At 37.7% G+C, this 18,116-nt stretch overlaps 1 protein-coding gene across 1 annotated transcript; it reads left to right on the plus strand.

Moving 5' to 3' along the window:
- The first annotated feature begins 2,411 nt into the window (after positions 1 to 2,411).
- On the plus strand, positions 2,412 to 17,609 carry PDZK1IP1 (PDZK1 interacting protein 1). Its single transcript, XM_060771557.2, has 4 exons — positions 2,412 to 2,667; positions 10,885 to 10,993; positions 15,064 to 15,162; positions 16,152 to 17,609. Exons 1-4 carry the CDS (start codon positions 2,601 to 2,603, stop codon positions 16,258 to 16,260), a joined length of 384 nt encoding a protein of 127 aa, XP_060627540.2. The 5' UTR covers positions 2,412 to 2,600; the 3' UTR covers positions 16,261 to 17,609.
- The last annotated feature ends 507 nt before the right edge of the window (positions 17,610 to 18,116 follow it).

Raw genomic sequence — 18,116 nt, forward strand, 5'->3', positions numbered from 1 at the left:
TTTGCTTTCTGATGGTACATAAACTTTGTTTAATGCACAAAATCATTTTAAAATATTGTGTAGAAAATTATCTTCAGACTATGTATACCAGGTATATATGAACCATAAATGAATTTCATGTTTAGACTAGGGTCCCTTCTCCAAAATATCTCATTATGTATATTCAGGTGTCCCAAAATCAAAAAACAAACAAACAAACAAAGATTTTTTAAAAAAATCTGAAATATGTAATACTTCTGATCCTTTACATTTTGGGCAAGGGATGATCAACTTTTTAAAATAATCAGGGCCCTTTTCCTGTGGTATAACATCATTCCTACGTCTCAGGACTTGGGATAGTCTTGATCAAACAACTCTCTCTAATTAGCCTCAACTAAAGAACCCCAACCCCCCCCCCCCAACTTGAATCAATTGTTAAATGATGATTCTACACAGAGGTAGAGAGTCTCTTAGAGCAACAGTAAGATTTACCTGGACATAAGCCCTCCTGTCTCCAGTGAGCTTTCTTCCTCACTAAAGCTAAATCTGTTGATAGAATCTTGATATTGGGTTTCTCTGACAGACTGCCATTGGCAAGATTGGAAACAAGGATTGTAATTCAACTATCCTGCCTCTCAGGGGTGTTGTGAAGATAAAATGGCAGAGTTTATGTCACCATGATTTTTTTTTGAGGAAAGGAATATAATTTGTAATTTCAATATAATATAAAGTAATAATGTAATATAAAAGTAGCACAGTTAGTAATGTATTTTTTTAAAAAGAAAAATAATCTTTTTTTTAGACATTTGTAATGCTTTGTATGTGGGCATGTGTAATGCTGGGTGGCACAGTGGGTTAAACTGCTGAGCTGCTGAATTTGCTGACTGAAGGGTCAGCGCTTCAAATCTGGGGAGTGGGGTGAGCTCCTGTTGTTAACCCCAGCTTCTGCCAACCCAGCAATTTGAAAAAAAAATGCAAATGTGAGTAGATCAATAGGTATTGTGGGAAGGTAACAGTGTTCCATGCAATCATGCTGGCCGCATGACTTTGGAGATATCTACGGACAACGGCGGCTCTTTGGCTTAGAAATTGAGATGGACACCAACCCCCAGAGTCAGATACGACTGGACTTAATGTCAGGGGAAAACCTCTACCTATTATTATTATTATTATTATTATTATTATTATTATTATTATTATTATTATTATTGGTTTATAGATCAAGTCTCAGGGTTGTTGTTTTTGTCCAGGAATAGTTATGCTGCTTGACAGATGTTGCAGTCCAATAGCACCTTTCACTGCATAATTATAGCACTGTGATTCCACTTTAACTGTCATGGCTCCATCCAATGGAGTCCCGGTACCTGCTGTTTCATGAAGCCTTACAGCTCCCAGGCTGATCAATTTTACACATGCCACCCTAAACTACAAATCTCTGTATCTGGATGTTGCCATGGTCGTAAAAAGCAAATCCTTTTGCTACCTTTCTGTAATGGGCCCTGTATTTTCCATACCTGTTTTAAGTGATGTCATGTTCAATTCCAAGTAATTACAATCCCGTCTAGAGTATTATGTCATCTCCAAATTCACTTCTACATTCGATAAAACCCACAACAAAAATCCATGTAGAACAGGACTTCTCCTTAGCACTGTCTGCCATTGAAGAGTATAAATGCTACACACTGGAGTCTCACTTATCCAACCTTTGCTCATCCAATGTTCTGTATTATCCAATGGAGTCTGCGTCCCACTTGGATCCACAGCTGTTTCAATACATTGCGATGTTTGGTGCTAAATGTGTAAATACAGTAATTACTACATAATGTTACCATGCATTGAACTGCTTTTTGTTGATTTTTTGTAAAACATGATGTTTTGGTGTTTAATTTATAAAATCATAATGTAATTTGACATTTAATAGGCTTTTCCTCAATCCCTCCTTATTATCCAACATTTTTGCTTATTCAACATTGGATCACCGAAACTCTACTGTAATGAATTCTTCTATTCACTACATTTCCCCCTTTTCCTTTATCCTTTGGAAAACCTATGGAGAATGTTTTCTGTGTTCTAAATTTAGTGGTGAGAATTGTAGTTGAACAATGTTAGTTGGACATCATCAAAGGATTTGTTTTTCTAATGTTTCCATTCTGAGAACTTTCATAGATTTATTTCAGTCTGTTCTTTCTTCTTCATTGTGTACTCAAGCCCTTGAGGCAGTACAAAAGGTTCAGTTCTTCATCTTTCCTTTGTCAAATCATTAAACTCCTCTCCTTTTTTCTCTATGAAGCCAAAACCACAGTACTGCAAAACACCATGCAAAAAGGTTAATGCCTGGGCAAAGAGGAAGCAGGTAAAATAATGCTATTTCTACTTGAGTTGCTAAAGTGGCTTGATTTGCATAGCCTCTTGCAAATGGCAGGCCTCCAATTAGTGGGTTTGATCATCTACCATGCTCACTCCCAAGCAGGGAGGAGTGCCGAAACACACCTTGCGTCTTCAGCTTCCACAATTTGCCTTCTTGCATTCCTCAGGGAGGACGAAATACACCCTTTTGTTTGCAGCAAACAGCTCAGGGTGCTGCAGATCAACAAATCCCACCAATATCCCACACTGCCAACATGAAATCGCTTTCGATCGTTACCTTTTGCTTCTTGGTTATTTTGGAACCGGCTAACTGTCAAATAGGTAATAGATTTCTTTTTACTTGCCTACTTAGCTTAATTCTTGATATATTTTGTAATCCATGTCTTTTCCGTGGTTTGCTTGAGCATTTCCTTTGATGCTGATTCTTAATCTAGAGAAAAGTTGGGATATAAATAAATGCAATAACAATAATGACAGCAACTATGTAGTAAATAATTATATTCTCTCCTGCTTTGTATCCTAGCTTGTTTAGTTTTCTGAAATCAAAAAAGTCAAATTTCATAAAAAAAAATAATCTTACCAAAATGTCTCTTGATGCTTTGTTGTGTGCCTTCAAGTCATTTCTGACTTATGATGACCCTAAGGGGAAACTTATCATGGTGTTTTCTTGGCAAGATTTGTCCAAAAGAGGTTGGTTGCCTTTGTCTTCCTCTGAAGCTGAGAGAATGTGACTTGGAAACGCTTTTGCCTGGCAAGCCATAATTTTCAGGCAGGCATGAGGGGTCTCTATCAGCAGACCCCCAAAGTGGTTCTGATCAGACCTCACAACATCTGAGGATGCCTGAAATAGATGCAGGAGAAACGTCAAGTGAGAATGCTTTGAGAACATGGCCATATAGCTCGAAAAACCTACAACTACCAAGTGGTTCTGATCTACTATGACCTTAGGAAGGGATCCTTAAACATTAGGGCATGGGTGAAAGTGCATGGTATGGCTGCTTCCTGAGGTTAAGCAATGTTGGGCCTCATTATTCCCGAACAGGAGATATCCAAGTACCAAGGATTTGATTCAGACTCTGATTTGGGGATTTTGAAGATCAGCTTAGTTTTCACTTGAAGGGTTGCTGTTTCAGTCAGGACCCTTAAAAAACATCATTGTATCTCTCACTAACATTAATTGGAGATCAAGAAATTGTCTTATAATAACCGTATTTCATTGCACAATAGTCGCCACTGCATAACAGCCGTATCCACTTTTGGGCAAGACAAAATGGGACTTTTTTTCACTGTGTAATAGTAGACAACACACAATAGTTGCACCCCTCTCCCTCCCCCCCAAATGGGGGGGGGGTGGATGGTGTTTTTGAGTATTATGCAATGAAATATGGTAATTTCAGTTCCCAAATTCTTAGTATTATAGAGAGTGAAATACTGAAAATTGTTCACACCAAGAACTCTTATATTTCCTGTGTTTACATTCCCTTGGTTACTTTGCCATCCACTTTTCTTTGATACTTCAATTGTATTTCAAAATCTTCAAGTGGAATTTCAAGCTACTGCAGTAATATTGGGCAATATCAGCTTTAATTAGGTTATTTCCTTTTTTTTTAAAAAAATGGTATTTGCAAGAAAGAAAATTAAAACAACTACCATCTTTGTACTAATAGTATGTTACTGAGTCCAGATATCTCTCTAATTGAAAACACTCATAACAACTAATATTAAAGTCTCTAAATCTAAACTTTATAGTTACATGGTATCAACACACAACAAAAGACATGACTGTGTTATGTGTCATATGGTACATTATGACCAATTTTCAAAATTCCTGAGCAATATTTTAAAAGCTGTTTCTTATAGTTCTGCATGATGGTTTTCTGAAAACATCATGTTTCACTTAGGTAATAGGGGCTGTTCCAGAGAAGGTAATATCTCTAAACATTAACTTCAGATGTCTAAAGAGGGACTAAACAGCTAGGAAGAAATCACGTAGCCAAAAGCAGTCTGTGGACATGGTCACAATCCCTGCAATAGGCGTTTCCAAAGAGGACATTCCCATGTTGTTAGATGTAAGATTTAGCACCGAACTGGAAATGCAGGAAGTTTTATCACTGCACAGAGTTACAAGATGGCACAGGTTTTCTTTCAATAATCTGTGGTTAGCCAGAGCTATGCCAACCACGCTGTCCTGGCAGGGTCCCAGTTTCCTCTTTGAGAAAGTTCAGAATAGATTCTGAAGTAACTATGTCTAGCACTGGAATGAATTCTACTATATGTGTCAGAGGATAATTGAAAAATGTGTACCAGTTATGGTTTAGTATCCTATTTAGGTCCTACTTATTAAGACAATCATGTTGCTACTTGTTTGATTTTTTAAAATTAAAATCATTAGGCCTTAACATGCTACACTGTTATAGTGCTGTTATTCCACATTAACTGCCATGGGAAACTACAAACACTAGAATTCCACAAAATGTTGTCACGGCAATTAAGCTGAAATGATAACGTTGTAAGAGTTTAGTGTGATAGGGTTGTCTGATGTGCTGTATTAAGCTACTAAATGTGATGCCCTATTTTATGTATCTTGCTAAAGACATGAAATATGATTGCATTAGATTAGTCTCCACTCTCCAAGAGTTTCAAACCAATTTGAAGACTTGGCTCTTCAAACAGGCCTTTGACCTTGTTTAGGAATCTTTACTGACTATATTTGAAGATTAGTGTTATTTCACCTCATACTTTATGGACTGATACTGATTGCAATTTGTTTAGATCTGCAGCTACAGTGCATTTTATTGATTTTTTAACTAGTGGGATTTCATTATTTTATGTGGTTGTTATTGTTATTGTGCATTTATTGTATTTTATGTGTTTGCACCTTGAGTGATTTTGGGAGTCACCACGAGTCCCTCCAGGGAGATGGTGGCCTGGTATAAATAAAGTATTATTATTATTATTATTATTATTGTTTTCTTTTCTTTCTTTTTTATTTTATTGTTTTACCCCACTCCCACCCTCCACCCTTTCCCCTTAAAACATACTCTTTTTACCATAAACAACAGAAATTACATTTGAAATATCAGTCTTAATCTCAGTTTTTCCTCTCCACATCTTAATACATGCTCTATGTAATTCCTAACTGGATTCCACATACTCCTAATTATTATAATATTTTCTATTTTCTATATTGTTCAATTTACAATTTGTTATTTCCACATTTAACATATTTAAAATTGGCATAATTATATAGTTAATATGTTAAATGTGGATTGTATTTTTTTTAAATCACTTTTTCCTCTGATTCCCTTTCCTCATTGTTATCAAGGAGTCAATCCCTGGAATATGTCATTATCTTAACTTTCTTTACTTATTGCAGCATTTACTCTTGTAGCTATGTTAATATATAACTCTTTCAGCATAGTTGAATGCAACATGTAACTTAGAACAGTAGAAAAATCTGAGTGGTCGCTCCCTATGAGTTTGTGACTGGAGAATAGTCTCATCCTTTCATGGAAATGTTTCCTAGAGATAGACACTAGATGTCTTACAAAATGCATGTCAACCCATCAGCATGCCTGATTTCCTTCATTCATTACGTCAGGGTAAAAGTGATGTATCCAGATGAGCTAATTTTCAAGTTAGACACTATTATCCTACAAGTGGCAACCCATAAATTTTATGTTGATGGGTTATTCACTTTTTGCACAATAGGTCTGTTGGCAGAAGATCAATGCCAGATTAAAGGTGATACATATGAACACTTTCAAAAAATTAGAAAAATAATGTAAATGCCAGCAAAAGGAGAAATCAACTTAATTTGGAGGGAGCATTGCTCCTTTTCCTCCTTTGTATTAGTTTCATTAAGCTTTTAATATCAAAGAACCAGTAGAAGTGGAAGTACATAATGAAACACTTCAAGTCCAATACAAGCTGATGATTCAATTTCCATGTTAGGTCATTCCCAGGTGGAATCAAAAGAATAGGTCATTTTGCACATTTTGGAAACAATTATCACCCTTCTGGTGGTGTAGATGGGTCACACTTATAGACATGTTGCTTAAATATGTTAATGCATTTGATGTGAGGTTTCTTCCTTTTAGTAATAGCAATGCTGGGAAAGCCCCATAAGGACTGGAGCTGTGTGGCAGGGCGTTTATTAAAACTCTTTGCATCATAAAAAAAAAACTTGACCATGTTTCTCCCTCTGAAGTTATTAAAGGGGGGCAGGTTCCAATACAAAAGGCAACTGGAAAAGAAGTTGGGGCTCCTCCTGTACTTTTAAGAGTTGTGTTCAAGGGAGAATTCCCTCTTGAGCGCAACTATTAAAGTGGCGGAAGTTCTGTTGTCTTTTATATTTGGCCAGCTTTGCTGGATCAAGAGTTTTCCTCTTCATCCCTTTCCATTATGCATGATAAGTTTGATTGTGCCAGAGGGCAAAGAATGTTCTGTAAACTGCTGAAGGAAGGCAAGATGGCAGGAGAGACCTTTGGACTGGTTTACACTTCGTCCAGCATTAACTAAAGCAGAAGAGTTGCAGTCACGTCCTCATTTTTAGAGCTTTGTACCTTTTTATAGCAAGAGTTTTCACGTATCACAAGATCTGGAAGAAACCTGGCAAGCAGGGGGCATAAGAATGCATTCAGTCACCAGCCTTTACCTACCTTTTCCTCAAAGACCATTCCCCTACAAAGAATGAAGGTTTACATTTATTTATTTATTTATAACCTGCTTTTCCCCATGTCTGGGGCTCAGATCACACCTGAATCATCATATAATATATCCCCCAATCTGTGGAGAATACATTCCTAGATTTTGCTTGGACATGTGAAATCACAGATAATAGTGGTTGACCCTATTAAAGTATAGGGCCCCTAGGCTGAGAATGCCATAGAATCATGCTGAGGACCTAGAAAATATGTAGAAATTACATGTTTCTTGATACTGATAAATTAAACCACGGATACTGGCAGTCATACTATATGTTCAACAAAAAATAAATAAATATAAAACTAAAGCAATGCAGGAAAGTTGCTTCCTTGGACTACAGCTCCCAGAAACCCACAGCTAGAATAGACTAGTAGAATTAGGACAGGAAACATCTGAGATCAAGACACATGGAGCTCTGAGGATTATTGTGTGAATTTGGGCCATTCGTTGTTTTTTGTCCAGTCTGGTTTCAGGTCTGTCTTCTATGTCAACCTCTTATGTTCTCCACCTCCCTGAACAATGTCCATTGGTGGTTGGGGTGGGATGGAACCACATACAAAGCGATTAGGTACTTCTGGACATTGGGGGATAAAATTATAATACACAATATGAATAAAACAGGAAGTGGAGAAAGGATATGCTTTTAATATGGATTTATGTGTATGTTAAATGAAAGCAATACTGCACGAAGTCTACTGCTACCCTGATTTTTGTTCCTGATGGAAAGGTTCCTGGCGTTTAACTTGAACACAAAGGTTGGGAAATTTTGGAGCATTTGCAGACAAATCCTTGTCTAAGCAATCAAAATTCAATAAGCTCAAACTTGTGTACTCAAGTTTTTTTTAAAAAAAATGCAGAGATTAGAATTTATTAGAGTCAATTTTTTCATGCATAGTATTTTGAACAACAGTTTTAAATACTGTATTTTAATAATTAAATATCAATGCTGTCCGAATAGCACAGTGTTTCTCAACATGGGAGGTCGGGACCCCTGGGGGGGGGGGGTTGCCGAAGACCATTAGAAAAAAACTGTATTTTCTGTTGGTCATGGTGGTTCTGTGTGGGAAGTTTGGCCCAATTCTATCATTGATGGAGTCCAGCATGTTCTTTGATTGTAGGTGAACTATAAATCCTAACAACTACAATTCCAAAATGTCAAAGTCTATTTTCCCCAAACTCCACCAGTGTTCACATTTGTGCATATTGAGTATTTGTGCCAAGTTTGGTTTATATCCATCATTGTTTGAGTCCACAGTGCTCTCTGGATGTAGGTGAACTATGACTCCCAAACTCAAGGTCAATGCCCACCAAACCCTTCCAATATTTTCTGTTGGTCATGGGAGTTCTGTGTACCAGGTTTCATAGAATCATAGAATCAAAGAGTTGGAAGAGACCTCATGGGCCATCCAGTCCAACCCCCTGCCAAGAAGCAGGAATATTGCTTGGTTCAATTCCATCATTGATGGACTTCAGAATGCTTTTTGATTGTATGTGAACTATAAATCCTAACAAACGACAACTCCCAAATGACAAGATCATCCCTCCCAACCCCACCAGTATTCAAATTTGGGCGTATCGGGTATTTGTGCCAAATTTGGTCCAGTGAATGAAAATATATCCTCCATATTGGATATTTACATTATGATTCATTAACAGTAGCAAAATGACAGTTATGAAGGAGCAACAAAAATTATGTTATGGTTGGGGGTCACCACAACATGAGGAACTGTATTAAGGGATTGTGGCTTTAGGAAGGTTGAGAAACACTGGAATAGCAGCTATTTTTCACATTTTTAAAAACCTTGTTACTATGGCAATTTAATTGTGAAGTGGGTTGGCCCCTTTTGACTATTTTTGAAGTGATTTTTGGCAAATTTTAATGCCAGTACTCATTTTAATTTATTTTTAATGTGGAAGTCACATATTCACAACATGTTACAGTATAAGTCATAACATGATTAATTTATGTAAAAATGTGTTTCACCTTTTGTATCAAGACAGAGTGTTGACTATAATGTATTTTTAAAACATTCTAATGTCATCTTGAATCCCACGCTGGCCGAAAGGTGGGATAGAAACTAATTTAACCATTTACAATGCGACAATTAGCAATAATGAGTGAATGTCAATACTAACTTTTTCAAGCTTTGGATACAAATTGGACATTTTTATTTCAGTAACAGACTGAAATAAAGCCTGAGGGAACAGTGTCTCTGCTTTTGACAGGCGTGTTGAGCTAATCCTCTTTGGAACATCCTAACAATTAGTGACAGTTTGCAGCATTGGGGAAACTCAGCTTTATTGTTTTTTCGGGTGAGGCAAATGCTGGGTGTTTTTGTTCCAGGAAAACAGCATCATAACCGAAGGGTTGCACCACAATGTAACTAGGCTGGTCAGAAACTCATGCAGGAATCAGCCAATCTCACAGAGAATAATACGTTTGTCAAAAAGGCTCCTCTTACCGTAATGTATAAGAGGAAGGAGTTGCATTTGTAGAGAGTGCATTATTTCCTCATTCTACCAGCTGATTTTGTTGTCTGGTAGCATTTCCACAGCTGGCACTGTATACCGAGACAGCCTAAATACATGCCATGCTTTAGACCAGTGCTTTCCAAAGTGGGTGGGATTGCACCTTGAGGGGCATTGGAATAATGTGTGTGTGTGTGTGGGTGGTGGTGGTGGTAGTAGCCTGGAATTTGGGGGTGTTGAATAAAAATAAGGGGGTGGTGGTAACATAAAGAAGAAAAAAATAAAAAATTGTCAGTACATGTTTCATCTATTGTGTAACAGAATTAAAGTTATAGTGATTGTTTTATTTTCCAAATGATCAAACAAAATGCAAGTTAATAACAAATGAATTATTAAATCCATGATCAGGTCTTCACAAGCAAGTGTTACCAGGGGAGCATGTTGTGCATTGTCAGGAAGCCCAGCATGCATTTGCAAGAATATATTGTTGACAATATGATATTATAAATAGGTGACATGTATGAAATCTAATTCTAATTCTGAAATGTATGACAAGCAGTTAATAATAACGCTATTGCAATACATATTAAAAAATTAATTCATGCTGCTGACAAAAATAGTTTTGGGAACCTCTGTTTCAGTTGACTTTCAACTGAGCTGTCTTTTTTTAAGATAATCAAACCAAACCTGTCTTTTTATTACAAAACTAGATTGATGGTCAAACTGGGTGTTAAGGGTAGTGTTTATTCCCTGTGATTAACATGCTCTTTCTCCATTTAGGGGATTTTTCTCAGAGATATGTGCCTCAGTAATCTGACTTGCAAATCGGGTCTGTGGTAACCAACCACAAAACATGTGCAGGTGAGGGAAAGGATGCACTATGACATGTGCAGCTGAGGAAAAGGATGCACTATGTATGACAAACAGTAGTAGTTCAAGCACTGCACTATGACTCCGGCAATCAGGGTTCAATAACCTCCTCAGCCATGGAAATCCTTGGGTGACGTTGGGTTAGTCACATACTCTCAGCCCCAGAAAACACCAAATATAGGGTCACCTTAGGATCACCATAGTGGAGACATTATTTGAAGGTACACAACAACAACATAATGAAGAGAATGTATATATGGTGATTGGAGTCAGATCTTACTCTTAAGACTACAAACTTTTCAGACACTGCTACTCCTATTTAGACATTCATTAAGCACCAAAACTAAAGTTAACAGTCAGAAATATATATCTCTCTAGAGGGATAATAATTGACTTGTTTTTGTGAATACTGTATTACAACCAGTAGAGAACCTGGCTATCCTATTTGTATTAGGATTCACAAAACTTTTGTTTTAACTTTTTTCTTGACAGCTACAGGACCGCTTCAGCCTTGGATGAGAGGGACCATAGCAGTTACTGTCTTCCTGATTTTGGCGTTCATTGCCTTTATCATGAATAGGATATGGTGCCAAAATAAACAGTAAGTGCTGACTTTCCTGACACTTCTCCATATAGATATAAAGGTATGATGGATGCGCTCATTTATAACATAGGCTGTTTCAGGTCCAAATTAGGTGTATGGTTAGAGTTTCTGCAGCTGAACTTTCATGGATTTTCAATATTGTTGTTGTTCATTCATTCAGTTGCTTCTGACTCTTCGTGACCTCATGGACCAGCCCACGCCAGAGCTCCCTGTCAGCTGTGGCCACCTCCAGCTCTTTCAAAATCAAGCCAGTCTCTTCAAGGATACCATCCATCCACCTTGCCCTTGATCGGCCCCTCTTCTTTTTTCTTCTTCCATTTTCCCCAGCATCATTGTCTTCTCCAAGCTTTCCTGTCTTCTCATTATGTGGCCAAAGTACTTCAACTTTGCCTCTAATATCCTTCTCTCCAGCGAGCAGTCAGGTTTTATTTCCTGGAGTATGGACTGGTTTGATCTGGATTTTCAGTGGATTTCATTATTTTAACATTTATAATCTATCTCATGTCTGAGGATCCTAGGGCATCACACTACACAATACATTTAGAACAGTTTGAACAAATAAGAATTGTTTTAAAAGGCTCAAAGCAAGACAATTTGCTGAAAGCAAGACAAAATGCTCAAAGGAAGACAACTTAAAATGAACTTAAAATTTAAAATAATGTAAACCATAGCAAACCACTACGATTTTCCACATGTAATTCACCTAAAACTCAATTTGCTGCAAGGGGGAGAAAATATTCTGCCCCACAACACAAAATAGCATACACACATCCATTTTATCTGTGTATGCTATGTATTTATTTATTTACTACATTTATATTCCACTTTTCTCTCAGTGAGGGAACTCATTGCGGTTTCCAACATAATAAAGGCAAAATTCAGTGCCATACATATTTGTGAAAATCAAAACATAATAGCTAGATAATAACATATACCTATAAATTAAAAACCTAACCATATTAAAACATAAAACATAAAATAAAATTTGGACATAAAACATAAAAATTAAAACATTGATAATACAATAACATTTATATTAAAACCCACTCATAAACAACATGATTTAAAAACAGTTATTAAAATCACACCATCCAAAATGTGTTTGGAATCAGCATTTTGACAAGATTTGATTTTCCATCCCCACAGTGGGATGGAAAACATAGAAAGTATGATCATACCTGGTTTGGCCTTCAGAATATAGCATTAGGGATTGAATCTATGCCATCTTCTCCTGTTGTATGTCAAGGTTGTGCTGAATTTGCTTTCTGTGTCAATTGATTTCTCTGTCAATATTACAGGCAACAGATTCATAAATGGGAAAAAATCCTAACTATTGTCATCAAATAGAAGAAACTGGGAACACATCTTTAGTCCACATGTCTCCAGCATTTTCTGTGAATTTCTTTGGACAGTCATGATGTTAACCTAGAAGATCATTGATTGACAAACTAGGCTATTTTGAATGCGGACTCCAGAGAACAAGAGACTATAAAGGATAGAGGAACAAGGTCTCACAGACTGTAGACAAATTATAAAAGATAGGGGATTATTTATTAGCAAATCCCACAAGCTGACACCACTTATAAAGTATTATTAACCAAAATCCCAACCGCTGTACACCAAATTACAATGGAATGTGGCTTAGGTAATTATAAAACCAAAGCTGAATAAGCTGGAATGATCTTCTGGCCAGATAACCTTTTAAAGTACACCAGCTACCACCACAATTAAAATAAATGTTTAGCCCTTGGCTTGACTTGAGATATCTTTAGGCTAGAATGTGCTGGATTCGCACTCAGGCTTTATACTCTGAGGTAACGATAAAGAGATTACTTTTAAAAATACACGCTGCCACCATTAGACTTTGATTTCTTCTATAAATTGCTTTATAACTTCTCACACAGAGGCACACGTGAGGCAGTTGTTGTGAACAAATAACAATGTTGTTTATTTGAGAAAACTTGAACAAAACAGGCATTAAGCTTAGCTGTTTCAATATTGAGTAAAGCGTATGGTTTCTTTAAACAGTTCAAAACTTAGTTGCAAATTACACTCCTCTCTCCCTCCAGAAACTACTGACAGGATTCCTCTCTGCCTAGTAACCCTAAACTCCACACAGACAGTCCTTACCTTCTGGGATCTGTCTCTCCACTCCCCCAGCTATCCTTCCCAATAGCTGTAATCTTCTCACTAACTAACTCTGCTGGCTAACTGACCAACTTCAGGCTTCACTAACTCTTCTCTTCTTCACACCAACCCCCTAACTCCTTCTTCTTTGACACACAGACCCTCACTGAGCTGTCATGTTTTTAAAAACACACCCTTAAAGTCATTTATTTTCTTTTCTCAAGTTAAGCTCCGCCCAATTTCTCATTCAATCACAAACTCCCCTCATTCCCCTCCAAGCTGTTCCTAAACACGCCCCCTCCAGGAAAAGAGATTCTAAGGTGGATGCCCGCAGGCACCCTTCTAAAATGGCTGCTGAACTTCCTGGGCCTACTTTTCTGAGCTTTTCCTGGCCTAACAGGTAGGAAATTCATCACAGAGACCTTATGAATAAATAGGTTGGATGTAAAAGTGCATTCTGCTGCTGGAATGGCTTTTGTTATTAGAACAAAATGAATTCACTCTTCTGGAACCTCTGACCCTTTAAATATCCAGAAGTGCTGGCCATGAAGTATGGAGTTGTAGTTACTAAAAAGTATATTTCCAAGTTTTCTCAAAATTTGCTCCAGATCTCTAGAAAGCTCAATAGTGGTGGACAAGCTTCTTTGCAAGGAGGAGTAACTGATGGACGTCTCATAAAAATTTCTTAGGAATTCTAGGGGTCCCTGGAACCCAGTTCAAAAATCTCTGATCTGTTTGTTCAGTCATTTCCTTCTGCCAATATTGGCCAGAATTGTTAATTACTATCTTTATGCTTAACTATGTAGCAAAGCTGCCAAAGAATTATTGAATTGTGAAGGTGCATAACCAGATCCTGGATTGAACTTTAGTGATGTGCATCAACACTACCCAGTGTTGAATTAGTTCCCTTGTACATTGGTTCTGATAGACAAAGATCACTTCGCTAGCTTCCCTAAATATTAACAGCTGCTTTTTGAGTACAGATATGAAACTGCTCAATTCTATTTCCCTCAAACTTAAGTCCTTAAGTGGATTCCAGCCATGGTATATCATAAGATGATTATTTTTCTTCTGAAGTTTACAACTACCAAAATTTATGAGAAATTGTGGGTATGTCTCATAATCATGCTATTGGATGAGCTCCCTCTATCAAATCCAGCTCCTCATGCGAGGATATGAGAGAAATCTCCCACAAGGATGATAAAAACATCAAAATCATCCGGGCATCCCCTGGGCAACGTCCTTGCAGACGGCCAATTCTCTCACACCAAAAGTGACTTGCAGTTTCTCAAGTCGCTCCTGACATGACAAAAAAATGTGTAAAATTACCTTCTTGAACATGTGAAACAAAGTCTTTCCTTTACCTATGCCCCACCAATTTGCCCTTATTTCAGACCTTTAACCAATTGCATCTGTTCTTGGGAGTCACATTGGAAATGACCTGGAACTTGGAAGGCAGACATTTTGATGGCTGTGGCTCCCTATATGTATAACGCTTTTTTCCAGGAAGGTGTGCCTAATACCATATTAATTGGCATTTCGCTGTCAAATACTTTTTTATGTTCCAGACTTTTAAATCTTACAAGCTGGAATATTGAGTTTTTGTATTGATTATCTTATACTCTACTTCCATTGCTTTCCCAAAAATTGTAGGCCCATTATTCTTTTTCCATTGTTCTTTAGTGTTCAGGAGAACGTAATCCCTGATTCAGTTCATAAACTGTCACTGCTGTTCATTTACAATATGTGATTTTGTTTATTACTGTTTTCTGTGAATATTTGTGGCTCTTGACATTGTAGTGTCCAAAAACTCAACAACACTCAGATCCTGCTGATACGTTTCAGATGTGTGCATTTCAGCTGTATGTGTGTATGTATACACACACATATACATACACACATATCCTGTTTGTCTCTTAATGCTTCTTCTGTTTTTTCAGTGATTCCTCAGAGAGGATAAACATGGGAGTCAACAAAGAAGAGGCAGTTATTTCCAATGGAACCGAAGGAAGGTATTCAGCAACTGCATCAAATTTTAGGTTTGTATTATTGAGTAAATGATAATAAAATACATGTCTTCCTATTGGTGGCTTCCACTGTGTTCAGTGAGGCTCACACCCAAGATTGCAGTCCAAGCCTATCCCTCACAGAAACCGCAAATAGAATCATAGAATCATAGAATCAAAGAGTTGGAAAAGACCTCATGGGCCATCCAGTCCAACCCCCTGCCAAGAAGCAGGAATATTGCATTCAAATCACCCCTGACAGATGGCCATCCAGCCTCTGTTTAAAAGCTTCCAAAGAAGGAGCCTCCACCACACTCCGGGGCAGAGAGTTCCACTGCTGAACGGCTCTCACAGTCAGGAAGTTCTTCCTAATGTTCAGATGGAATCTCCTCTCTTGTAGTTTGAAGCCATTGTTCCGCAAAGAGATAATGCAAAGAGATCTTGTAACAGCTATCAAACTATAAAGAAGTTGGTAGCTCAAGCTTCAGTAGCCTTAAGTCTACTTTGCGAAATGCATCTGATGAAGTGGAGCCCCCAATGGCACCATGGGTTAAACCCATGTGCTGACAGGAATGCTGACTGATAGGTCAGCAGTTCAAATCTGGGGAGAGTGGGTTGAGCTCTCTCTGTCAGCTCCAGCTCCCCCTGTGGGGACATGTGAGAAGTTTCCCACAGGATGATAAAAACATCAAACATCTGGGCATCTCTTGGGCAACAAACCAGATGGCCAATTCTCTCATACCAGAAGCAACTTGCAGTTTTTCAAGTCACTCCTGACATGAAAAAAAATCAGATGAAGTAGACCTAAGCCTACAAAGCTTATGCTCCCAAAATCTTTCTCCCAGTTCCTTTAGCCTCCCATTGCATATTGTATCAGATTAATATTGTTATGACTTTTTAAGTCCTGCAAATAATAATGTGTTTGATGGGAAGATTTGTAACTTGGGGACTTCCTGCATTTGTGCATTAGAGTGAAATACAATGTAATAAAACATTTGCTATTCTCTACTCCAATTTTTCAGGTGTGAAGAAGGCCCACATGTCTATGAAAATGAAGTTGAGCTTGAGTGTGAGAGCCCAGCTGCACATCATGGTGAAAAAAACCTTGAAGTTCTTACCACTTGCATGTAATTTCACCATCCCTGGGTATCACTCATCCCTCAATCTTTTTTTTTAAAAAATCATCATAGTATAGACTCCATGATGAGATTGACTTTGCATATAGATCGGATCATTCTCTTTGGCTGCTGAATAACTTCATTTAAAATCCATCCCTTACTATGATAAAAATGTTCACTGTGGAATTCCTTTTTGTTTTGAGCTGATTTCCAAGCACAGCTGCACAAAAATGTTGTTTTTTAAAAAATCACAAAAATTACTGACAGGCTGTTTACAGAACCTATTTCTTGGCTTGATACTGAGAACTCCTCATTAGATGGGGTACTTTTCAGTAGCATGTGCTAGTTCTTCCATAGTTTTATGACGGAGCCTACAGGCTCCCATCCCACAATGTAAAACTCCTTCTCCTTCTGGTAGGGTTCTGTCATGAAACTATAGAGGAACCGACACATGTTACCACAGAAGCAACACAGGAGACTTACTGTGTTCAGTTGGAGTCAACAGGGCACTTCCTCCATTGGATGAGGTAAGGAGGAAGTGGGGTAAGGCGGGGAATGGGGCAATTAGTTCCCCATACCTCATGCCAGACACCACCAGATTTGCCACGCTGCATGGTGATTCCGGTGGCCCATAGCCACCTGACATACTCCAGGTCAATATTTCGAATTTCTCAGTTAGGGACAACTCTTCACGATAAGAGTTTTCTCTCTGATCAAGGAAACAGATACACAGGAACTGTTAATAGGCATCATTAGCCGGGGCTATGGGCAATGATGAAAGCATGGTCAACTTCCATCTATTTCAAATTATATTTAATGGAACCTTGAGGTTCATCAACTGGAACTAAGTAGAAAACCATGGCATGAGAGGAGGGCCTATGAACATATGCTCAGTTGAGGAATTTGTTTGAGTTCTAGAACTAAGCTCTCATACAAATCCATTCTGTCGCAGCAAACTTCTCTGCAAATACAACCTAATTTAGAAGGGGGCAAGACTTTCTGTTGCTAAACAATTGAGAATCAGAAGATTGCAGTTTTTTTAAATCACCCAGAGATCTACCAGTAAACCAAAATAGCAGATCCACAACCAGTGCGGTTGGATCACGGCAATGACAGATCTGCTGCAAGGATTTGTAAGCCACTGTGAATCAGATATGCAGTCCTTAGAAATGGGTTTTATGCATTTCTTGTCATATCTACATTTTATCAGCAGAAGGATTTGTTATCTGGAAATGTGCTTTGTTGACTATTACTTGTGGAATAGGTATTTCTTGTTTCTTAATGAACATAGGAACAAAATCCCAGATATCATTTACTCATGTAAGAATAGATTACTGTTTTTTAATATGTTGTAATCAGCATGCCTGGTAATCAGTAAAGATATTTTTTCTTAATTGTAATACAGATATTTCAATTATGCTCACTGAGGTGTGTTTGCTGACTTCCCAAACATCAGCAATTTTTTGACATTAAGGGAAACATACCATAAGGGACAATTCTCTTTTCTTTGCAACTTTTTCCCCCAGTCAGAGTAATTTTGCATCCTGTAGGACAAGCCTGTTCTCTCTGAAAATTTCACTGAACTAATAAATTAGATGGCTTTTCCCGCTCATCATAGGGTTACTTACTTCTGAAAAAAATCAGTTGTACATAATATTAATAATTTTGTGCATTGAAAAAAGTGTCTGTGTACATTGAATTATCAGAAAGCAAAGGGGGTCACAATCCCAATCACTCATCTGGACAATTTTGGTGGATTTTGGAATTCAACTTGGATACAAATATTAAAGAGATCAAAATGGAATATGGCATTCTGAACCCGAATATGAACAGTCCTTTTCTAAAATAGAGGACACAAAAGAACAGCTG

This window comes from Anolis sagrei, chromosome 4, assembly GCF_037176765.1.
Source record: "Anolis sagrei isolate rAnoSag1 chromosome 4, rAnoSag1.mat, whole genome shotgun sequence".
Taxonomy (NCBI): domain Eukaryota; kingdom Metazoa; phylum Chordata; class Lepidosauria; order Squamata; family Dactyloidae; genus Anolis; species Anolis sagrei.